At 52.5% G+C, this 24,213-nt stretch overlaps 1 protein-coding gene across 7 annotated transcripts in view; it reads left to right on the forward strand.

Annotated features, from left to right (window-relative positions):
- ZNF536 (zinc finger protein 536) overlaps positions 1-24,213 on the forward strand; it is a 423,563-nt gene that overhangs the window by 169,143 nt on the left and 230,207 nt on the right. For all 7 annotated transcript variants that reach the window (XM_045988393.1, XM_045988392.1, XM_045988397.1 and 4 more), the window contains one exon: positions 21,358-23,529. In XM_045988393.1, the coding sequence (XP_045844349.1) occupies positions 21,360-23,529 (2,170 nt within the window). In that variant the 5' untranslated portion in view covers positions 21,358-21,359. The remainder of the gene's footprint in view (positions 1-21,357; positions 23,530-24,213) is intronic.

A 24,213-nucleotide genomic window follows, 5' to 3' on the forward strand; every position in this document is an offset into this window, starting at 1 on the left:
CGTCAGAAGCACCAGCTCAGGCAATAGCAGGAAAAACAAAATCTTCCTTAAAAACATCCTAAATTCTCATTTGCGCCCTTTGAGGAGACGGTACGGTTTGTTGTGAAGCTAAATCCTATCTATTTAGTTGTTCTTACGCAGATTTCACCGATATTTGAAAGGTTCCTCTCTTGAAAAAGAAAAACAAGGTGGGTTTTCAGGACCCAGGCTCAGAACGGCTGTCCCGTTTTCCGAGGCTTTATGTTTCATAGAGAACTCTATGGCTCACCCATTGGGGCCAGGCTCTGGATGTAGGGAGAACTTGACTGTGCTTCATGCAAATGTGCCGGTTATACGTGTTTGGGTTTTGGTGGATTTCACTGTTTTTCCTTCTCTTGCAACCTGAATCAGTGTTTTGCCCCAGATGAGTCTTCTCTCCTATGAACTTCAAGGGGAGAGGGTCTCTCGTCATTGGCTCCTCAGGTACTGAGGTCCTCGGGGAAGGGCAGCCACCCGCCCAGCCTCAAGGGTTAGGAGGGGCGAGGGTACCTGGTCCTCCCTGAAAAACGAAGCAGGCTTCTGACTCAAACAGCATCTTACGGGCTTTGGATGGGGATAAAGGTCAGAGACAGGTAGGGGGAGGGCCCAAGAGGCAGAGAAGGGAGGAGTAGGTCTATTTTCAAATTAAGGCTTTCCTTTAATGGGGTGGAAAGGTCCATTAATTCCTATTTGTTCAAAACTTGTTAAGGAGATCCTTACCCACGGTGATCTGAAGGTCCTCGCCGGTAAAGGAGGGGCTGTTCTGACCTGGAAGAAGCCGGCTCCTGTGGGTGGTGCGAGAACCCCCATGTAAAAATTACCTGGGTCACAGAGTGGAGACGACCATGTGGCGTGCCTCAGCTCTCCAGGAGGAAGCCCCGTTGGCGTGTGTGTCTGTGCGCGCGCGCGTGTGTGTGTGTGTGTAGCACCCTGTGCCTTTGTCAGCCTCCCTCTGTAAGAGAGAGCAGGCCTCAGGCCAGCGCCTGCGGCAGGCAGCAGGATCAGCCAGAATTTAATAACATTGTTCTCATTTTATTTATTTTTATAATTACCTTTAATTTAGAGCAAGTGATACAAATTTCCATTTAGGGTAATGATATAGTTTCCTTTTAAATGCATTAAAGTAAAAAATAGTGAATTAATTAAAAAAATATTAGCAGGGGTACAAAAACATGGCAAAAACCTGAAGGTGGTTTATGACAGAGAGCTCCCTGGCAAAGAGCGTCAGGCAGGCGATCCGGGGACGCCTGCGACTGGGACTACGGGTCTGGAAGGCCCTCTTAAACTACTTTTATTTTACTTATTTCCTGAGACGCTCCTGGAGAGTTTAGGATTTGGGGGAAGCAGGGCTCTGCGGAAAACCCCCAGGAGACGGGGTACATTGATTCCAGAGGTTTAAAATCCATTCAAGTCTCAGGAAAGGTCACCAGAAAGATCCCTAGTTAGGGTCACCTTTCTCCTCATTAGGACTGTTAGTTGTTTTTTGTGTGTTTTTTTTTTAAGATTTTTATTTATTTGACAGAGAGAGATATAGTGAGAGTCGGAACACAAGCAAGGGGAGTAGGAGAGGGAGACGCAGGCGTCCTGCTGAGCAGAGAGCCCGATGCAGGGCTCCATCCCAGGACCCTGGGATCATGACCTGAGCCAAAGGCAGATGCCCAACGACTGAGCCACCCAGGCGCCGCTTTTATTTTCTTTAGAAAGGACTAAGGACATGCAACAAACCTAAAGGCCCCACTATCCGAGTGAAAGTTTACCAGGTACCACCCAATGTTATGACGGATCCTGATTTTTTTTTTCCTCTCCCCTCTCTCAATTCAGAGACCTCCTTTCAAGACTGTATTCTTTGAGGAACCCTTAGCGCACTCTCTGCTCTCAGTTTTGGAATCAGGCCAAGACGTGTTCCCTTCTAGAAGAGACCAGTGCAGGCTCATCTCCTCCGCCGTCCTCATAGTAGCTAACACAGAGGGGACACCCACACATCCATCCACATACACATCTGTCCAACCCTCCGTCCGCTCCTCCACACATCATCCGTCCATCCACCCACATATCCATCCGACTCTCCGTCCACCCACCCCTCCATATGTCCCAACACACATCTGTCCACCCCAACATCTATCCATCCCTCATTCCGTCCACACATTCATTTATCTCTGCATCCCAACTGCTTACTATTTATGAGGACTATTCTGTATAATTCTTTATTTTTTTAAAGATTTTACTGGGGTGCCTGGGTGGCTCAGTGGGTTAAAGCCTCTGCTTTCGGCTCAGGTCATGATCCCAGGGTCCTGGGATCGAGTCCCGCATCGGGCTCTCTGCTCAGCAGGGAGCCTGCTTCCTCCTCTCTCTGCCTGCCTCTCTGCCTACTTGTGATCTCTGTCTGTCAAATAAATAAATAAAATATTTAAAAAAAAGATTTTACTTTTTATTTTGGGGGGGGAACACAAGCAGGGGGAGTGGGAGAGGGAGAAGCAGGCTCCCCGCCAAGCAGGGAGCCTGATTCGGGGCTCCCATCCCAGGACCCCGGGACCACGACCTGAGCCGAAGGCAGACGCTTAAGGACTGAGCCACCCAGGTGCCCAGGACTATTCTGTATATTTCATAATAAGAAAGTTAAAGAAAAACGAAGTCTCCTGAGCAACCCAGCCCTTGGGGTGGGCTTCAGGGATGTAACTGTATCATGGGGAGACTCTCTCTGTGAGTTTATTGCTAAAGGGGAGGCAGAAATTGGACCAGGGGCTCTTCCGCGGTGGGTTAAATGGAGGATTGAGTGGATCTATGCACTGCTGCTCTCTGTCACTGCTGGGCGTTGGGGCCCATGGTGTCCAGGGGATGCTGCGGGGGGGACGAGCAGTTTCATAGATCAGAGGTTGCGCGTGCCGGTGCCTGGCCAGCTGGGTTTCTGGAGTGAGATGACAGGCGCTGCAGAGCCTGCTCAGTCTGTCCCCTGCCACCGAGGGCCTGCCCAGCCTGTGCGAAGGGCACGCAAGGGCAGGGCTCCCTCCCGGGGGCTCCTGCAGGAGCAAGGCCGGCAGCCCCAGCAGCTGTGGCAGGGCAGGGGGCAGAGGGGTGGTCGCAGCAAAGGGCGCAGGGAGGTGGGGACCGCTGGGTGGGTGACAAGCAGTAACATGACCGGGATCCTGGGGAGGCCAGGCGCAGGTGGTCTCGGGCTCCCTGCCAGGGTGAGCATGGCCTCTGCAAGAAGAGACACGGGGCCGACTTTCCAGGATCCGGACAACACATTGTCTGCGCAGTCCCAAGTGCTTTGCCGGTGGTGGTGGTGGGGGGGTGGGTGGGCGGGTGTTTGCTTGCTTGCTGTGAGTACTGTGGCTCCAGCGGGGCCGGCGGGGGGGGCGGTGGTGGGGGAGACTGTGTGCTCTGGGGATCACTCTAAAGCTGAGCTCAGGCCAGCCCAGGGACACTGGGATTTCAAGGGGGTGACTGCTCACCTCAGTTCCATTCTGCCCTTATAGTCGCCTGCTGAGCACCCCGTTTGCAGCCCCACGTGTCCGGATGCCCTCACACTCCCTGGCTGGCTGTGGAAGGGCCCGCACTCAGGTGGGAGCACTAGGCTGGAGCTCAGACACTCCAGCGGCACTCTATACACTGAACACGAGGCTCGAGGAGCCTGGGTGGCTTAGTTGTTAAGTGTCTGCCTTCGGCTTAGGTCATGATCCCGGAGTCCTGGGATCGAGCCCTGCGTCAGGCTCCCGGCTCAGCAGGAAGATAGCTTCTCTCTCTCCTCCCTGCTATGCTCTCTTTTTCTCTCTCTTTCTCAGATAAATAAATAAAATCTTGGAAAAAAAAAAAAAGGAATGAAAAGGAGGCCAGGAGTCCTTGCAGTGTGGGGTGGGAGGGTGCGGTGCAGAGAGAGCAGAGGGAATGGTGGGTGAAGGTTAGCTCTGTAGCATGTAGCATGTACATGCCTTTGCTGTAGCATGAAGCCTGTGCAACAGTGAGCGCTCCCGGGCCTCACTTTCCTTCCTCAGCCAGCAGACATCTGTACTGAGTTCAGCTAATAGTTGGCTGGACATTGGGGCTTGAGTGCGGGTAATAGAGAAAGTGACATTTGGCTCTAGATCTGAAGGAGAAGACACCCAAGGAAAGGATGGGGGGGTTCGGTGCAGAAGGATTGGCAAGCTTCTCTAAATCCATACAAACCCGCTGAAGCTTCTGGACTATCATGACCACACTCGGGTACAATCACTTTTCCTTGAAGCAAACAAGAAAAGCCTTATGGGAAAGACCCAATGGTGGAATTCCAGATCCCTTGGCAAATGACAAGCAGACAGCTGGGCAGGGGGAGAGATGCGTTCTCGGTGCCCACTGCGGAGTGCTTCTTCTGTGTCCAGGGCCTGCCTTCTCCACTTCACACCAGACACTTCCAGAAGAGCCAAGCCAGAGTGGGGCTCGGCACCCTAGGGCGTGCATGGTGTGCCTGGCCTGGATTTGAATGAGATCAGTGGAAGAGAACAAAGATGGGAAGCAGTTGGCATGACCATCAAGCAGGCAGGAGGCTGGCTGAGCAGAGTAGAAGCGGAAAGGCGCGGGGGGGGGGGGGGGTCTGGAAGGGAGGCTGTGGTCTTCTATTAGCCAAGACTCCTTTGGTTTCAAGTGACAGGAAATCCAACCCAAACCAGCTTAAAGCACTGGGAGAGTGTACTGGCTCGTGTAATTGCAAAGTATTTAAAGCGTTCAGGTTCAGGTGCCATTTGATCCAGGAGCTCAGTTTGTGTCCCTGAACAGCAGACTGCTCTCCTCTGTCTCCTCCACCCCAGTCTGTGACAGCCCCGCCTCTAGCAGCTTCCAAATCTTGGTGGCAACAGAGCTGCCAAAGCTCCAGACCTCACAGGAGAGTCTGAAACATCTGTAGCTCACGGGCAAGCCCCCACCCTCACTCTCGTTTGCTTGAATTAAGACGTGTGCTGAGCCTTGAACTTGACACCAAGGCCAAGGAATGGGATATGCTGATTGGCTCAAATGAACTGCACAGTCAGGGTCTGGGGGGTCGTTTAGGCCCACCCAAGCCCCTGGGCTGAGTAGGAAGAGGAGGGTTCCCCTGTGCAGGGCCTGTCGTGGGCCTGGGTGGAGGGAAATGGGTGTCTGCTCAAACTTCTGCCTTTGGTGGAGGGGTCTGGACCTGGTAAATTTGGCTTCCCAGAGGTGTGGGTAGGAAACTGTCCCCGTGAGTACGCAGGCAGTCCGCAATCCCACTAACAGTCCTGAGCTCCTGCGGGGTGGAGTTTTTGGGGAGACCTGCCCCAGACAGCAGCTGGCTGCTGTACCAGGCTCCCCTCCCCCGCAGAGCAGGCATGGGGCAGGGGCTGGCACCACACCCTGGCCAGACCTGGCCACGGGGGCCTCTCTAGAGGTGGTCAACCTCACAAGATCTTTGCAGCCCTCGAGGGAGCTACAAACAGGTAATGCTTGGCTTCCTTGGCCCCGTGTTATGAAAAGCTTGAGTCACAAAACGCTTTGGCTATTAAAAACCCGCTACTGACCAACGGCAATAAAATATCTGCTGTTTATGAGTAATTAGCCACTTCTGGAAAAGAGCTCTATTCCTTTAAATTTATGGGGTGCCTTGATTTATGCATTTCACAGGGGGGATGTCATGTTACATCACATCAACCTGATGTAATTTGATGCAAATCAAACACATGAGTGAGCGAATGGAAACATTCTATCCTGCCTCCTGAAGTGTGTTTCCAAATGGGGGCATCTTTGGCCTCGACCCCAATTTTGCTCTTCTGCCTGCTTTCTTAGGGAAGACTTGGGAGAATCTTTATCTTCAATGTCTTGAGTCCTGAATGCCCAGGCCACAGCCTCAGACTACCCTGCAGGTGCCCCCTGGGAGGGATTCATGTCCTTGTGGTGGGGACAGGGGCTCAGACTTCAACGGCTAGTTCATGGACATCACACCCTGCACGGCGCTCTGCTGAAGGCTGAGGAAGTCGCAGGTGAGCAGGCTACCTGATTTTGAGGCCAGTCAGAAAGCCCAGGATATGACGTCATCAAGAGTCTAATTTTATGTTGTCTAATTGAAGAAGGAATTATGGGGGTGAGCTTGGGGTCCAGCAGGGAAGATAGATTATTGGAACCTTTTTGTAACAGCTGCTCCCCATTTGGCTGCCGAGAGAGTAGAGGCAAGGGCATTCCAGAATTGGTTGGTTGGACGGTCCATCTTTGTATTTGTGCATTTCTTTTTCTTCTGTCTACTTGCTCGTGCATTCAGCCAGCTGGGGAGCAGTAACTTAGCGTCTACCAATTTTTTTGAGTGCTTAGGAAGTACCCAAGGGATACAGGCACATGTAGGCACAAACACTTGTAACCTTAGGAGGATCATCACCCAGATCCTGGCCTCCGTATACCTATCATTAAAATGGGCACATCAGACTTCTCTGGCTTTGCCCCACCCTACCATCCTCTGACTCCTTGCCCTTGAGTAGCATCTCTGGGCAAAGAGAGAAGTTGTGCACGGATCTTCCTCGTGGGGTGGAGAAGTGCTTCCTGAGCAGTCCAGGAGAATGTGGAGGAGAGTGATGGTGAGAGAGATTGGATGGGGGACAGGGATGGCCGTTTGTGGAAGTTTCTGGCAGGAACTCCGGTTAGCTGTGCCGTGGTGAGACCGTGACGTTTGTTTTGTGCACAACCTGCTGCCCTGGGAGGTTCGCTTCCTTGGCAGGACTGTCAGAGGCTTTCTAAGAGGTTTCTCTGGGTAAAGCAGAAATCACAGGCTACCTCTTTTAACACCAGGGCCTTTTCTTTTCCTTTAGTCCCCAGCACAGGTGTGAGAGTGCTGTCTAGAATGCTGCCCTTCCTGGCTCGGCTTCTTCAAGAACCCTGCACGGTAGCTCTGGTGTCTGTCTTTGGCAGGGGAGCTGTGCTTGGAACAAGGACATGTTCCCTTCTCCCATGCCCCACTTTGCGGGGGTGCCATGATTCTGTGGAGGAAATTTAGGGTTCTCGCAAGGTCTGGATATCATCTGTAATAGAATTATTTTCAAATGGGACCTTGCTATTGTCTGGAGTCTTCTTGCTGTCCTGTGAGAAGTGACATTTCTGTGGTCATCAGCCAATTCCATTTCTTCCATGAATTGCCTTCGCAGGCCTTTTGTCCAGATTTCAAGTGGGGGTGTTCGCCATTTCCTCCTGAGCTGCAGACGCTTTTAAAAATAAGAAAGGTGAGGTTATTAACCCCTTGGCGACCACACAGGCCCTGGGGGTGTTTGGCTTCCAGGGGGCCTTGCAGTGGGACTGACCAGGACTGGGCGAGGCAGGCGTGCAGACGTCCCGACAGTGCACAGTGACCACACAGTCACTGTGGTCACAGAAGCGGGGACAGTGCGGGAACCTCTACGGAGTGCTCGCTCTGTGCTGGGCATGGCTACAGGCCCCTGGCCCAAATGACCTCATCATTGCTCTCCTGTCCCAGACCCGTAAATAAGGAAGTACCACCTTGCAGCTCCCAGGCCTCCTGTTCTTTGAGTTAAGACGCAGTTCACCTCCGGTGGCAGCTGCCATTTTTCATTTGTCACGCGGCATCCTAGAAAAGAAGCCCCTAGGAGACCCCAAAGAGTAACACTAGCCACCCTGCTGTGGACCAGTGTCCCTTCTTGATGCCATTTGCTGCTCATGGAGCTCCTACCCCTACACCAAGAATGCCCTGTGCTTCTGGAAAGCTTCCCCTGAGAAAAGACCTCTTGTCCAGGTCCCTTGTTGTCATGATCATGACAACAAAGTGCAGCCTGTCCGGGGCAGGGTGGACTGACCCCATGCCGATGGCCCCAGACCAGCCCACTGATGGCATTTCCTCCCTTGTCAGAAGAGAAACGTTAATTGCTTCGTTTTTAATGTTTCCCCGGTGTTCAGCATCGGTGAAGTTCAACTCTAGCCGTTCTCTGTGCTTGGTGATGGTTCGGGATCAGGGCTTGGCCGGGACGCCTCTTCCTGCCAGGTGGGCCACAGAAGCATAAATCAGGAGGCAGGAGGAGAATCTGAGGGTAGCGATGAGCCTGGCGGCCGCTCGTGTTACAGATGGGAAGCTGTGACTCAGAGAGCAGCCGCGCATCCGAGGCCACACCGCGCATCCGAGGCCACCCCTGGCGGTCTGGGCTGGGCTGGGGGTTGTTTCCAGGGTGGGATGGAGAGCAGCCTGTGGGAGAGGTTGCAGACCCACTGGTGTAGGTGTGGGGGGCAGCCAGTTTTCTGGAACACACAGCCCCGCTGCTATTCCAGGCACGAGGAACCCTGTTCCCTGGAGGGCACTGTCGGAGGGAGAGGGCATTCTGTTCTGCAAGGACCTGGATTTTGGAGTGACATGATCTGGGGTTGGGAGGGAGGAATCAGCAAGGATTCAGAGTGTCATGAGGCTTCAGAGGCAGTGTCAGGTTGACAACAGACCCGTCCCCAAGGGCCTCCCCTTGCTGGGCACTCAGAGACAGCTGGACAAGGTGTGATAGTTACCCTCAAAGCTGCTAGTTCCCTGACCCTTTGTGAGTAAACAGCGCTCGAATGTTATCATAATCTCTGGGCTGATGTTTCGGTTCCATCTGCCCTTTCTGATGTTGAGGTCTGGAAGGGTAGGCTACTTCTGACTCTTTTCTCTGCAGAGCCCAGCACAGTGCCTGGCACACAGGGGATGGTCAGGAAATGCAGGGTGAATGAACGAACGAATGTCTGCGTGGGCAAGTGCAAATGTACTGAAGGGAGCACAGGCATCAGGAGGAGTGCGGGGTTTGCGAAGGGCAGGTGCGGGGTGGCGAGGGGACGAATCAGAATTCACCCAGCCAGAATTTGTAAGTTCGTATTGCATGCAAAGCATTGGGTTTGGGTTAGATACAGGTCCGTGGAGGTCCCAGCCAGAGACAGGGACCCAGGTTATCCATCATGAGATGGAGTGGGGTTCATCCTTCATGGGGGGGGTGTAAAGTGTGGGGGACTGGGAGAGGTACATGGATAGGGTGACACTTGAGATCAGGCACTATCAGGCCAACCCCTCACCTGGCTTGTGTCTTGAGGAGCAGAGAGCAGGGTCCGCGCCCCCACGGTGAAGGCGTGGGCTGTGGTCTGTCTTCCTCCCTGGGCATCACCTCTCTTCCCAAGGTTAGATGCTGTGTACTCAGCCTGCACCCTTTCTTGATTGCTCCGTTCCTTCACTTCCTCGTTCAGTCATTTATCTGTTTGCTTGCTCCTTCCTGCACACATTCAGTAGATATTAACTGAGTGCCTCCTCTGGGCCTGGCTCAGTGCCCCTGCTGGGGGCACCCCAGTGAAGCAGTGCTCATGGCCTTCCCCCGCAGGGAGCTTCTGGACCTGCATACAGAGAAACCCAGCCCAGGATGAAAGCCATTGTGAGGGGAGCAGGACAGACAGGAGAGCTCCTGCCCTGCCCTTGGGTATCTTGGAGGGCTTCCTGGATGAGGGGGCTTTTAATCTTCACCAGATGATGGAGCATAGGGATCAAGGTGGGGGGTTGCAGGGAGAGTGCTCCAGACAGAGACAACAACGTGCACCAAAGCCAAGTCCCCTCATCAGCTCCCGGAGAATAGAGGGTTCTCTTTGCAAATACTCATGGGCTTAAACAAGATGGGGCATGGAGTGCTGCTCCCTCCTTAAGCATGTGTGAGCTGGGGAGACTGTCTTTGCTCCCTCTTCTCTCCTAATAGTGGTCAGAAATCCGTGTCTGTCCCTGGAGTCCGTCTCTGTGGGGTAGCAACACCCACTGCTGGCAAGACTGCTTCCATCAGCCCCCTGCGAGCACATTTGGCCGCGTGCAGCCCCTCCCCGTGGCAGATGTCCCGCTGCTTTGGTCCGGGGCTGGTGGGCTGGTCTTCCCTCCCCTCCCGAGAGTCTGGCCCAGCAGAGGCCAGGCGAGGCCAGCCTGGTGATGTGCCCAGGACCTGGAGATGCTGAACTGGGGACCCCAAGAGCCAAAAAAGACCGAAGCCCCAGCCTGGCCTGGAGAGGCCCCATTGGTTGGCCTGAGCCTGAGAACTGCGGGCAGCAGGGGTTCCACTCCTGGGCCTCAATTCTGTGTGCAGGAATGATTGTGTGTACTTAGGAGACGATGTGTGTCTGAGCTGCTGTCTTCGACAGGTGCCCCTGTGAATGAGTCTCCCTGGGCCGACTTCTGTGAATATTTCACAATCAGGCTCTCTTTGATCGCTCCTGCGCATGTGCATTCTACATTATATTTAGTTTTGCTCCGAATCAAATCTGAGGCTTCTGTGAAATGAAAATCAAGTGTTCGACACGATATCCTAGTCCAGAAGTGCTCAGATGTCAATGGCTCTAATCGGGGTGAAAGGTGGGGACAGGGAGCTGGGCCCCGCACCCAATTTTTGCTGCTGCCCTCCGGGAGGAAGGCGCTGCCAGGAGTCCTGGGGGTGCCGGGCCCCCGGTTTCGTTCTAGGGCAGCGGTTGTGTGCTGAGGCTGAGCAGGGAGCCAGGGCGGGTTAATAGGGGATTAAATATCTAACTTCCTGCCATGACCAAGTCTGGTTAAAAAGAGAGAGAGAAAGGCAGCAAGAGAAAGAATCAATACACTTCATGACAACTGCTGGTATCTTTTTCAGGTTTGTGATATTTTAAAGGTAGGTCATTCATTAAAAGCCTGTGTGTGTGTGTGTGTGTGTGTGTGTGTGTGTGTGTGGGGACAGTTTGTTGCTTTCCCTGATGAGGTGGACACAGTTCAGATAAATCAATTACAACAAATTAGGGGGCCATTTCCTTCCCAAATCATCGCATCTGGGAGAAATGGAAGCACCGCTCGGTGGCCTGCATTCTCGGGGGAGAGCCCTGGGCTGTTGCTCACAAAAGGCTGGGCATTCTTAGGAGGTTTCTGACTACCTCCCTCCCCTGCCTTGTGATGCTCAGAAGCTTAAAGGACCAGTTTTTGGTGGGACTATTGCCCCAGGTGCTACAGACAGGAGCTCCTAGGATCCTTGCTGTCCCAAAGCCCCAGCAGAGGAAAAGAAATGCCGTGACCTCCTTATTTGCACACATCCAAGTGCATTATGAATGTGTCCTAACGGTTCTAGAGAAACTGCACGACAAATTTGGGGATAGAGTCTCACCTCCAGCCTGGGTCAATTCCAGGAAGGCTTCCCGGAATAGGCGACCCCAGGATGGCACATGAAGGACAAATCTGGGCGGCCGCATTTGGAGAGGTGGGGGTGAGCTGCCAAGAGATATGGGGAGCAGTCCTTCTTTCACTTGTATTTTTGCTGTTACAAAGAAGAGAGGAGCTCAATGTCTGCTTCCAAACTCTGAGCAGTCTTTCCTCTTGGGCGCAGGGAGCACTCTCTCACCACAGCGAGAACTCGAGCCCTCAGATGTTGGGGTTGCGTTTGGGAGTTTATTTTCACCCTCTGTTTCCTTCATCTCCTCTGATCCAAAGTAGTAGGAAACTACTAGTGTGTTGCAAGGGTGGTAGAGCACATGTTCTCTAACGACTCTCACAGAAGCTTCCTGAACCCCCGTTATGCCGCAAATATGAACTCCATGGACTGACGTTCAGGTGTGCGCCTGGCCCTCCGTGTCCACCCGATCTCCTGTCATCCCCTAGAACATTCCATGCTTAGTCCGCATTTTGCACATTCTCTTCCCTCTGTCCTCCATGGCCTTCCATCTTTCTGTGTCAAGTGACCTCCTCCAAGCTCAGGCAAGGACTGACCTCTTCCTGGTTGTTCTCCTCACAGGTGTCCCTTCCCTGGTCCTCGTTGCACCCTCCCGCCGGCACCCAGCCCTACGGCATGTTGTAGATTTCCCTCTCCAACACCTGCCACCAGTCTGGGCTCCTCATGGGGGTAACTCTCTCCCCTTCCCTGAGTCAGCTTTCCAAGGCAAGAATCTGGTCTTGCTGGTGGCCAGTCCGCCTCTTGTCACATGCAGGCATTGACAAATGTCACTGAATGATCTAAGTACCACTTCATGCTGCACCTGTGAAGTTGGCAGTAAGTGAGGTTTTCGACACTGCATTTACAAGCTTTGATTATGCCTTGGTTGTGTCCTTCGCCTCTCGGGATTTATTCTAGCCCCAGATAAAAGGTCTTTTCAGCTCCAGAAGCCTGGGCTGAAGATGTGGCCAGCACATGAGAAAGATCCTTGGACAGGCACAACCTTCTACAATTTAAGCTCCATGTTTTCTCTCCCATAATCCCATTCGCCTTCTCCAAACTTTGTCGAGTGTGCAGGACAGCTAGCATCCGCTCATTTTAGAGACAGTGAAGTTGGGACTCAGACAGGTGGCCACGGACCACTACCTGTGGAAGAGCTTGTGCAACTGGAGGCATGTTCATGGCCCTTCAGGTGCCATTCTCTTTCCGGTCTGGCTGGGGAATAACCCGTCTGACCCAGGACAGGAGAACGTGAAATAAGAAATAGATCCACCTTATGGACGCTAAGACAATAAGATCAGAAAAGGAAATTTTTGTGACACCCTCCCCAGCTGGAGAGCAACAGACTCTCCCCGTTTCTGGATCCGTGGTGCCTTCCCGCACCCCACCCCCACCCATGCTAGTCCCGTGGGTGGTTTTCTCTGGAGTGTCTGCACATTTCCATTTCCTAACACACATGTTTGTGAGGGCTCTGGCTGCTTGGCATCCTTCAAGTTTTTCCTGAACTGTGTGGCTTCCTGTTTCTACACAGTTTGCCAACGAGGAAGCTGGCATCTCTCAGAATTCAGGCCAGCACGATTAACGTGGTATGGACACGGGAAGCCAGCCTGCCCACCAACATGTCTTCTTTGGGCTCTGGAGTCAGATTCTCCAGTCATGTGGCCTTGTTGGATTTAAATTTCCTGAGCCTCAGTTTCTTCTTTTTCAGTACGGGAGTAGTTGAATACCCAGCATTCGAAGGTTATACGTGGTTAAATGAGATAATCATGTGAAGTACGTAGGCCAGTGTTGTGCCGGCACGTAGTATTGTGATGTGGAGGAGGACACTGTTGCTGACGTAGATGGTGGTAATGGTGATGATGGCTACAGTATAGAGGATGACAGTGGTGATGATGGTGATGGTGAAGATGATGAAGGTAACAATGGGGTGATGGTGATGTGATAGCTGTCATAAAGGTGATGACGGTGGTGACGATGGTGAAGGTGATGATGATGAAGATGATGGTGATGGTGAAGGTGATGAAGAGGACATTGGTGATGATGCTGGTGATGATGATGATGATGGGGTAGCTATGATGAAGAGGGTGACGGTGACAGTAGTGGCGGTGACAGCAATGATTATGGTGACAGTGGTGACAGTGGTGGTGGTGAAGGGCAATGGCAGTGATGATGATGGTGATGGTGATGGTGATGACAGTTGGACAATGTGGTAATGGTGACGGTGATGGTGATGATGATGGTGATGTGATAGCTATGACGAAGAAGATGATGATGGGGACAATGATGGTGGTGATGATGATGGTGAAGTTGATGACAGTGGAGACAGTGGTGGTGGTGGTGGTGAAGGTGATGGCAATAGTGATGATGGTGATGGTGACTGTGATGACAGTGGTGACAGTGTGGTGGTGACGGTGATGGGTGATGGTGATGATGGTAGTACAGTGGTGGTGGTGAAGGTGATGATAATGGTGATGTTGGTGATGGTGACCGTGATGACAGTGGTGACAGTGTGGTGGTGGTGATGGTGATGGTAATGGATGATGGTGATGCTGATGACGGTGGTCACAGTGGTGGTGGTAAAGGAGATGACAATGGTGATGATGGTGATGGTGACAGTGATGACAGTGGTGACATTGGCGGTGGTGAAGTTGATGGTGATGGTGATGGTGATGACGGTGGTCACAGTGGTGGTCAGATGATGGTGGTGATGGTGAAGTTTGATGACAGTGGTGGTGAAGGTGATGATGGTGATGATGGTGATGGTCATGGTGATGCCAGTTGCGACAATGTGGTGGTGGTGATGGTGATGGTGATGGTGATGGATGACGGTGATGGTGATGACAGTGTGACAGTGTTGGTGGTGAAGGTGATGATGACGGTGATGGTGATGACGGTGGTCACGGTGGTGGTGGTGGAGGTGATGATGATGCGATAACTATGATGATGATGATGGTGAAGGTGATGAAAATGACAATGGTGATGATGGTGGCGATGGTGAAAGTGATGATGATGATGTGATAGCTATGATTAAGAAGATGATGATGGGGACAGTGGTGGTGAAGGGGATGATGATGGTGTTGATGATGGTGACGGTGACAGTGGTGATGGTGGTGGTGAAAGTGATGATGACGGTGATGGTGATGATGGTGGTCACGGTGGTGGTATAGATGATGATGATGATGGGTCTGCCTGACACGTCCATGGTCTTCACAACCACCCCATGGGAGGTTGTCCAAATTCCATCCCAGCATCTATTTGCCTGTTGGGTAGAGAGTGGGCCAGGAACTCAGACTGGAAGACTTCTATACCCCGAAACGATGACCAGGGGTACACTTTGAGTATTTTCCTTTCCTGTCTGTTATGCTCACGATCTGCCTTCAGTTCTGGGCTACAGTTTCAACCCAGTCTGCAAAAGCCAGCATGCATCCAACCTTGAGAATTCTGAAGTCTTCCAAGAGAGGATACTTTTATTCCTTTTCTTCTTCTAAGTCCTCCAACTCCCATCCCCCAGTGCGGAAGCTGTTGGGGACTCTAGGGGACCATACATGAAGCTGGTCCAGCAGGGTCCCACTCTCCATCCAAGGCCGCTAGGGCCCTGAATTTGACCCCCATTCCACGCACAAGGGGAAGTAAGTGAGTTTGACCATAATCTCCAGCTCAGCTCTTCTGGTCACACGATCACCATACTCCATGGCCCTATTTGAATATCATCTTTTCATTAATAAATTCAGCAAGGATTTAACTGTTTCTGGCCCTGTCTCATAGTCTACACATCGGTCAAAACGGAACAGGTCACCCGAATTGCCCTCCTGTTTATCTATTAATCATCTGGCAAATAAACCACTCAGTATCCTGCCCACCTCAGTAATGTTTGTGATGTAATTTGTTTGGATGCCCAAATGTCACCAGCGTTGATTGTAAGAGATGAAAAAATGTACTTGCTCAGCATAGCAAGCTCTAGGCCAAAATGTAAGCATGAAATCTCTGGTTTATTTTTGTAATAATGTTTACAGCTGTTTAATGACCCTGAAAAGGTTCAGTAGTCTGGTGTTCTGTATTTCAGAACAGGAGTGTATTATGCTTATAACAACCTTGGTTAAACAGTTTGAGCTACAACAATTGGAAAATAGGATTTAATAAGAAGCCATTGTATTCTAGGTGAAGTTGTCTTAATTACTGCTTACCCAAAGTATAAGAAAGCAAGATGGGTTGTGGGGAAGGGTGGAGAGTCACTTGAGCCTGCAGAAACAGGGTCCACCTGCTACCAGAACTGCGTGCCACGAGCCCCACGGTGGCGTTTGGATCCCTCGCTGGGAACCCACATCCCTCCTCTGCCCGGCAGTTGGGAACGGTAGGACTCGTACTTTTTCCAAGGCAGCGCTTTTACCCACATTGATAAAAAAGGGAATATTTAGTTGTGCTTGGCTAGACAACAATATTTGATTTTTAAAAACCCAGTTGAAATGGTTATTTTGAAAGTCATTTCATTTCCCAACTATTCTTTTTCATGGTATAAGGATAAAACTCGTTCATGCAACTTACTGGCAAGATCTATATTTTTTTGGACTATTCATAAGATTACTTTCTTTTTTCTGTGCTAGCAAAATGAAACTGTGTTTTTGTGTAAAATTTATTTAGACTCGTAGCAGCTGGCATTTCTGGTGTCCTGATAGTTTTAAATTTCATTTTGAGTGAAAGATACAATTAGGTTCTCTATTGGAAGAGTTAAGTGAAAACTTTTGTCATTGATATCACAGGAAATAGTTTTGAAGGCAGAAATACAAAATCAAAATAACCATTAGCACCATCAAAGGAAGCTGAATGGCTCACTGTACCTGCAATGATGGGAATGATGAGACAGAATGTATTTTGATAATCTGTGCACCCAACGATGGATTCCCTGTGCTGAGAATACGCTGGTATGAAATGCGAAATTGCCCAGCTCATGGAGAAAACCTCTAGCCTTCCGAAGCTTTCATCTGGGGCCAGTGCTCAGACGTAGAGCCCAGGCATTTCCACAGGGTGGTGAGGAATACCATAGTGGCTGCGACTCACGCCCACGCCTGGTTCTTTGTCAATATTGACAGTGGCCTTGAGGACCTGCAGTGCCTCACCATGACCCTGGGGAGCGGGCAAGATCGGGACGGGTGTGGAATGTTGGAGTGTTCCCATGTTGGGGGTGGGGGTTGGTGTACCCGATTCAGCCATTTACAGTGGCCTCTAACTGTCCAGACTTGGCTGCCTTTCTTTCCCCAGTTAGGTAAATTACCTATACATTGGTTCCTTCCATGAGTCAACTAAGGTGTACTGATCTTCCCAACATGCTTTGGGCTGGAGCCCTGAGCTGAAAGGACAGGGGCCAGCCGTCCTCAGAGTTTGGGGGTGTGTTTACTTGTTTTTAATTGTGCCAAGGGTTTTCCTACCTGGGTTGGAGGGTCTGAGGAGTTACTGTACAGGTTCCTCAGAAGGAATTATCTTAAGCCCAAGATCATGGCCAGCCCTCTCCTAGGTCCTGGCTTCCTTGTGTGGGTCCCTCAGGTACTGGGTGTTGGAGTAATGAGGCCAGAGCCCGGGCCAGGGAGAGAAGGATAGGTTGGGCACATGGGAGCTCCCTGGAACTGGTGAGCAAGGGAGCGGGGCGGGGAGGGGCGTGTGCTGCATGTGGATTTCATCTACTCAAGCTATCAGGACAGAGGGAGTGTCCTGTGCCAAGAGGCCCTGCCCGAGACACTGACAGCCATTCGCTGCAGGGCTTGGGAGGGAACACTGTGGTCTCAAAGGGAAGGCAACTCTCCCTATGCTTGCTCCCTGAGGTCTGAGGGGAAAGGAGTAATGCCTCCTTCCATCCGCTGCCTTCGGCTCAGGTCATGATCTCAGGGTCCTGGGATCGAGTCCCGCATCGGGCTCTCTGCTCAGCAGCGAGCCTGCTTCCCTCTCTCTCTCTCTGCCTGCCTGTCTACTTGTGATCTCTCTCTGTCAAATAAGTAAATAAAATCTTTAAAAAAAAAAAAAAAAAAAGAATGGCGAGCCCCCGCAGAGAACCTCACCTCCCTGGCCTCGTGAGCTCTTAGGGCTGTGGTGAGATCCAATCCCTTAACAGTGGAATTGATGATCCCTAAGTTTCCCAGGGTGTTCATTTGTGTAAGTTTCTAGAGTGCTGCTACTTAGGGAATCCCTGCCTTTCCCCCAACACAGGCATACACATATACACATATATGTATATACACATATACGTGCACACACACAGACACACACACACACACATTTATGTGCCAAAGCTGTCGTGGTTACTTCTTTGTCTAAACTGTGTGTTCAGCCTCTCTGAGCCTTTTCATTGCTCCCTGTTATATTGGTGGCCTTGCCTGTGCTGGCCCCTTGGACCCAGAGGCCCTCGACGGAAGGTACATAGAAGGGCCCTGTCAAGTATTTACTGAAAGACTGACATAAGGGGTAAATGAATCCCGGATGGGTGAAGTGTCAAGGCTGGAGAAATTGGGGCTGACCCAGGTTTTGTGAGTCCCAGGCCGGGCCTGGGGCCAGCTCATCCCGCCTGGGCTGCTTTGGCCCAGGGACAGCACACCAATTACCCCACGCTCTTTCCAAGAATTCACTCTCCCCTTTCTTGCTCTGAGTCTGGCAACTGACAGTGATTACGACTGACCCATCTCAGTGCCTGCACCTGCTCATGGAATCACGGGGTGCTGCGTCTGACCAAACATTCGAGGGTAATTGTCTGGTGAGGCCATTCCTCAGAGTGGGGCTCTGTGCGGGCTTCACCTGGGCTCACTCCAGGGCCAATGGCTATAATTCTCAGAGCATCTCTTTGGGAGCCGGCCAGCTCTGCCAAAATATTGAGTTCTCCTGTGGGTCCCCTACTGAGTGGTCAAGTTCTCAAGGGAGATCGCTCAGTGGAGGTCCAGGCCTGGGATGGTTACCGTGGGCACCTATAATAGAAAGAGCTAGTGGTGGGGTTCTCCCTTGGTGGTTTGAGAACCCTGAGGTTCTAGGACAGCCAGAGACCCTTCCAAGTCTGACAACATTCTGGAAGTAAATGTTCACGGATGTGCAAAAGCTGAGTTTGGGTCACATGAGGTTGGGAGGAGAGTGTTTTTCCTACAGGGCTAGCTTTCTTTTATGGGCTGTGTTTATAGGGTCTCTTCCTTCATTCATCCGTTTGGCCAGAAAATGCTGAACTTACAGTGGGCTAGCCCTGCCCTGGGCCTGGAGGCTGCCACTGTGATCTTGCCCTCATGGAAAAGAAGCACATTTGTAAAAGGTCAACGACAAAACTTTGCCTTAGTGATAAGTGTTGTGAAGAAGGAAATAAGGTGATGGATAGAGAGAGGCTGGGGGCAACAGCCTCAGACAAGGGAGGCATGGCAACAGGCCGTTTTTGTGAGGAGGGGCTGTGTGAGCTGAGACCTTCATGAGGGAACAAGGAGCCAACTGTACCTCTGCACATTCTAGAACATTCTTCCTCCCATCAGCTGAGGCTTTAACATGGCATCTGAAGACCAGTTCCTTAAAAAAGCTTTCTTGGCTGAAAAAAAAAAAAATGGACAGAATAAAAGAATTCTATATCCAACCCTAACTTAAAAATTCCCCATGTTCATTATTTAACAAATTGAGTTGATACTTACCCAGCACGAATGGGGGTGGGGGATGGTCTTCAACTTGACGCCCCTCATCCAGCCTGATTTGCAGTCTCGCCGTATTGCACATTCAGCCTCCTCTCCCTCCTGCTGAATTGGCGTCAGCTCATCAGCAGCAACCTGAAAATAGCCTGTCTTTCTGGATTCATGTCTTCAGAGAAGGCCAACTGGGCAGCCATTGGATGTGGGCCAGCCATGTTGGCTTTGGACTTTCCAAACTTCCCCAGAGCTGTTGGGTGGAATTCTGAGCACTCCTGAGTGGCTTCAGGGTCATGATCCATGTTTGCTTGGGAGAGGAGCCAGCACAGCTGGATGGAGATTGAAGGTGGAGAAGGAGCTCCAGACAGGGCCCTGGGGGCTGTGAGCATCCCTGCATGGGGTCTTCCAGGCTCCAGTCCTGCCCTAGCAACTTCTACACACTGGGCCTGCTCCTTCCTCCTGCTCAGTGGGTGCCGTGAGCCCTGGGGCTGGCCACTCTTGTCCACCATGGTGTCCTAAGTGTCAGGGACAGGGTCTGGCATACAGTGGGAACTCAGCAATTTTGGTGAATGAATGCAACAATCTCCATGACAAAGTACTCCTTTCTGACCAGTCTCCAAAATGGACTTTTTTTTTCTTTTTTGTTTTTAATTTTCATATAGACCACCATCAGAAACAAGAAGGAAAGATGGCTAATTAGAAGCCGTCTACTGCAAGTGACCATGTGCCTGTATGTGCATACAAGTGTGTGCAGGGGTCCATGTCATCATTCATGGACATCGCTTGCTCTGCACTCTGGCTGCAGTGTTTCTCTCTCCTGCGAATAAACATTCATGTCTTTTTCTTCCCTCCCTTGCAAGATGGACTCACAGGCCCTGTCCTCTTGCCAAGGAAGCTAGGTCTCCCATTGGAGACCCTCCATGCCAGGCACAGTCTGCCTGGCAGGAGGCCCGGTAGGTAGCAGACGCCCCCTGCCCCCCAGGGCTGAATGCGTTTCCTGCACAATTGAGCTCTGTCCCCACCGGTCCCCCGAGGGAACTGCTTGGCCCAGGAATCAGTCGTGGCTGGGGTTAGGCGCTGCTCCTAGACCACCTGGCTAGCCAACACATGTAAGCATCGGGATGTGCAAAAAACGGTTCCAATGGCAGGAAGTGAATTTGGACTCCTTCATTTGGGAGACAGACCTGGAAAGGGAAGGACCCAGGCATGGGTTCATTGCCTTTCAAAGCTGAGCTCCTCGCAAGGTGTGATGGGAAGTGGGGCATGTGCTCCAGATTCCTTCCACTCCACCCCCAAGCAGCGTGGCCTTCGCAGGTTTGCACAGGCTTCGGGGGGTGGGGGGCAGAGAGGAGCATTAAAAGCAATTATGCAGACCAGCTTTGAGTGTTAGTGTTTAACAAACAGCTTTGAGTTCTAATTTTCTGCAAAACACATACCGCAGGTACAATTTGTACTCATTACTGTATGTTGGGAAAGTTATTAAAAACACTCAGACTTGGTTGAGACTTCCTATGGCATCATCCCTGGATTTTAATTGGTTTTTATCTAGTTCTATAAAGGATCTCTTTAAACCCAATCAAAGTCCCTGCCTGCGATATCATGCCAGTGGAAAGACAGGGAGAGCCCATTAAATGGTGTGAGTCTTCCCCCCCCCCACCCAAAAATGAACAGCCTGGACGATCCACAAAGATTCCGTCACCAGATAATTTATACTTCTTTTGATGGGCACAGTTACCAAATGACAAAATAACAGTGTTTCGTAACATAAGGGTTAAATCTTAATCTCTGAGGTTTGCAAAGCCGCTACTCGCAGTCTCCTTAAAATTTAATATACCTCGTTAATGCTTCCTTGCAAACACTGAAGGATTTTTATGATTATAATCATGTGTTACAGCACCTAGTACTGTTTCTAAGCAGCATACTAATCAGCTTAATGAGATATTACTGCACTTTTTGTTGACTAAAGCAAAATCCCTTTTATTGTTCTAAAGCCTGTCCTTTACTTTATTTTTTCCCAAAACATTATCTTGTTTTATTATGTACCAGTAAATATCATGCCATTGGGTTTTTTGGGGAGGGGGGTGGGAAGGAACCAAATCATAAAATAATCTCTTTCATCTCGGACTGCGGAATGTATTGAACATAGTCACCGGAAACAAAAGTTCCACGTGGGTCTCCAGTCTTGAAGGGAAAGCCATTCTGCTCTAAGGCAAACTCTGAACGGAACCAACAGGTGCAGGTGTTTCAAGGGGGACAGGAGGAAAAGTTTGACACGTAGACCCTCGATTCGTTATTAGGTGTTGAACGTGGTAAAACATTAATAATTTAAGTGTGAATGAATAATTGCAGTCGGTAAATAGAAAATACGAGGAAGACAATCTATCGCCAAAACAAATTGGAGGAGCAATGCCATATTGCATAATTGGCATTTAATAATTCATCTTTTTATTATTGTTTTTGACTATAATTCCTTAGCATTATTACGTGTAGGTAAGGCATGAAATGCAAATTCCTCCCCAGCTGAGGCCGTGCATCGGCTGCGCCCCGGTACCTGGCACCCATCTGAACTCTCGCTTTATTTTCAGGGATGGAAGAAGCCAGTCTGTGCCTTGGAGTGTCCTCGGCGGCCCCGGAAGCTGAGCCCCACCTGAGCGGCCCTGTCCTCAACGGCCAGTATGCCATGAGTCAGAAGTTGCACCAGATCACCTCCCAGCTCAGCCATGCCTTCCCCGAGCTGCATCCCCGGCCCAACCCGGAAGAGAAGACCCCCGCGCCCCTCGACGAGAAGGCGCACGTGCCCATGAGCGGCCAGCCCATGGGCAGTCAGATGGCGCTCCTGGCCAACCAGCTGGGCCGAGACGTCGACACCAGCCTCAACGGGCGGGTGGACCTACAGCAGTTCCTCAACGGGCAGAACCTGGGCATCATGTCCCAGATGAGCGACATCGAGGACGACGCCCGCAAAAACCGCAAGTACCCGTGCCCGCTGTGCGGCAAGCGTTTCCGCTTCAACAGCATCCTCTCCCTGCACATGCGCACCCACACCGGCGAGAAGCCCTTCAAGTGTCCCTACTGCGACCACCGGGCGGCGCAGAAGGGCAACCTCAAGATCCACCTGCGGACCCACAAGCTGGGCAACCTGGGGAAGGGGCGCGGGCGGGTGCGCGAGGAGAACCGCCTGCTGCACGAGCTGGAGGAGCGGGCCATCCTGAGGGACAAGCAGATGAAGAGCAGCCTGCTGCAGCCGCGGCCGGACCTGAAGCCGCTGCCGCACGCGCAGCCCGCCCCGCTGGCCGCCTGCAACCTGGCCCTGCCCGCCAACCACAGCGTGCCGGACGCGGCCAACCCCGTGCCCTCGCCCAAGCCGGCCAGCGTGCAGGAGGACGCCGTGGTCCCGGCCGCCGGCTTCCGCTGCACCTTCTGCAAGGGCAAGTTCAAGAAGCGCGAGGAGCTGGACCGCCACATCCGCATCCTGCACAAGCCCTACAAGTGCACGCTGTGCGACTTCGCCGCCTCGCAGGAGGAGGAGCTCATCAGCCACGTGGAGAAGGCCCACATCACCGCCGAGTCCGCGCAGGGCCAGGGCCCCAACGGCGGCGGGGAGCAGGCGGCCAACGAGTTCCGCTGCGAGGTGTGCGGCCAGGTGTTCAGCCAGGCCTGGTTCCTCAAGGGCCACATGCGGAAGCACAAAGACTCCTTCGAGCACTGCTGCCAGATCTGCGGCCGCCGCTTTAAAGAGCCCTGGTTCCTCAAGAACCACATGAAGGTTCACCTCAACAAGCTGTCCGTGAAGAGCAAGTCCCCCAGCGACCCGGAGGTGCCCGTGCCCATGGGTGGCATGTCCCAGGAGGCTCACGCCAACCTGTACTCCAGGTACCTGTCCTGCCTTCAGAGCGGCTTCATGGCCCCGGACAAGGCCAGCCTGAGCGAGCCCAGCCAGCTCTACGGCAAAGGGGAGCTGCCCATGAAGGAGCGGGAGGTCCTGGGCAAGCTGCTGTCGCCCATCTCCGGCATGGCCCACGGGGTCCCTGAGGGCGACAAGCACTCCCTCCTGGGGTGCCTCAACCTTGTGCCGCCGCTCAAGTCCAGCTGCATCGAGCGGCTGCAGGCGGCTGCCAAAGCGGCCGAGATGGACCCCGTGAACAGCTACCAGGCTTGGCAGCTCATGGCCAGGGGCATGGCCATGGAACATGGTTTCTTGTCTAAAGATCATCAGCTACAACGCAACCACGAAGACACTTTGGCAAACGCCGGAGTGATGTTCGATAAGGAGAAGCGGGAGTACGTGTTAGTGGGAGCAGATGGCTCCAAGCAGAAAATGCCTGCTGATTTGGTTCACAGCACTAAAGTGGGCAATCAGAGAGACCTGCCAAATAAGCTCGACCCTCTAGAAGGCAGTCGGGATTTTTTGTCGCACGGGCTGAACCAGGCGCTCGACTATAACCTGCAGGGGCCTGGGAGCATGAAGGAGAAGCCCACCGAGTGCCCCGACTGCGGCCGGGTGTTCCGCACCTACCATCAGGTGGTCGTGCACTCCCGCGTCCACAAGCGTGACCGCAAGGGCGACGAGGACGGGCTGCACATGGGTCTGGACGAGCGGCGCGGCTCGGGCAGTGACCAGGAGTCCCAGTCGGTGAGCCGCTCCACCACGCCGGGCTCCTCCAACGTCACCGAGGAGAGCGGGGCCGGCGGCGGGCTCTCCCAGACCGGGAGTGCCCAGGAGGACAGCCCGCACCCCTCCTCGCCGTCCTCCTCAGGTAGGCTGCCAGGGAAGATGGGGGACGAGCGGCTGGTGCCGGGGGCCCACCCCGTCTGGGGGCCCTGGCTCCATGCAGGCCTCAGGGTGGGGAAGGGCCTTCGCTGCCCTTCCAAGCCAGTCCTGAGCTCCCTGTGGCTTGCTGGGCTCTGCGGACCTTGCCTTTCTGCCCTGCATCAAGGGAAGGCTAGCATTTTGAGTCATTGGCCTTCCCTTGAACACCGGCTGCCCGGAAGGAGAGCTGGTCCTCCTGTGTGGTAGACATGGCCAGCCGATAGCCTGGCCAACAGGCAGAGCCTGGCCTGCCCAGTAGTGGGCTGCCAGGCCCCGTTTTATGCCCCACCCCCTCCCCCAAATTGTCGTCACCTCTTCTCTGGAACCTGGGAGCTGGCGTCTTAGCTCCATCCACGGATGTGAAGGTGTAAATTCAGACCCTCACCGTCTTTCCTCCTGAGTATGTTCCCACAGTTGTCCCACTCGGACACCCCAATCTCCCTTCCCAGGCCAAACCAAGGCTGGGAGACCAGGCTGTCTCCCGGTCCCTTCCAAAATTCCAGCGTGGCTCACCTGTCAGGCCCCTGTAGCCTGAAGAACCACACCACTCACCTCTGATGGTTTGGAAAAACACAGAGGTTTGCACCACAGATGCACGACGGCGTGTCTTAAATTGTACTGTGTTACACAG

The sequence above is a fragment of the Meles meles genome, chromosome 19, assembly GCF_922984935.1.
Source record: "Meles meles chromosome 19, mMelMel3.1 paternal haplotype, whole genome shotgun sequence".
Classification (NCBI taxonomy): Eukaryota; Metazoa; Chordata; class Mammalia; order Carnivora; family Mustelidae; genus Meles; species Meles meles.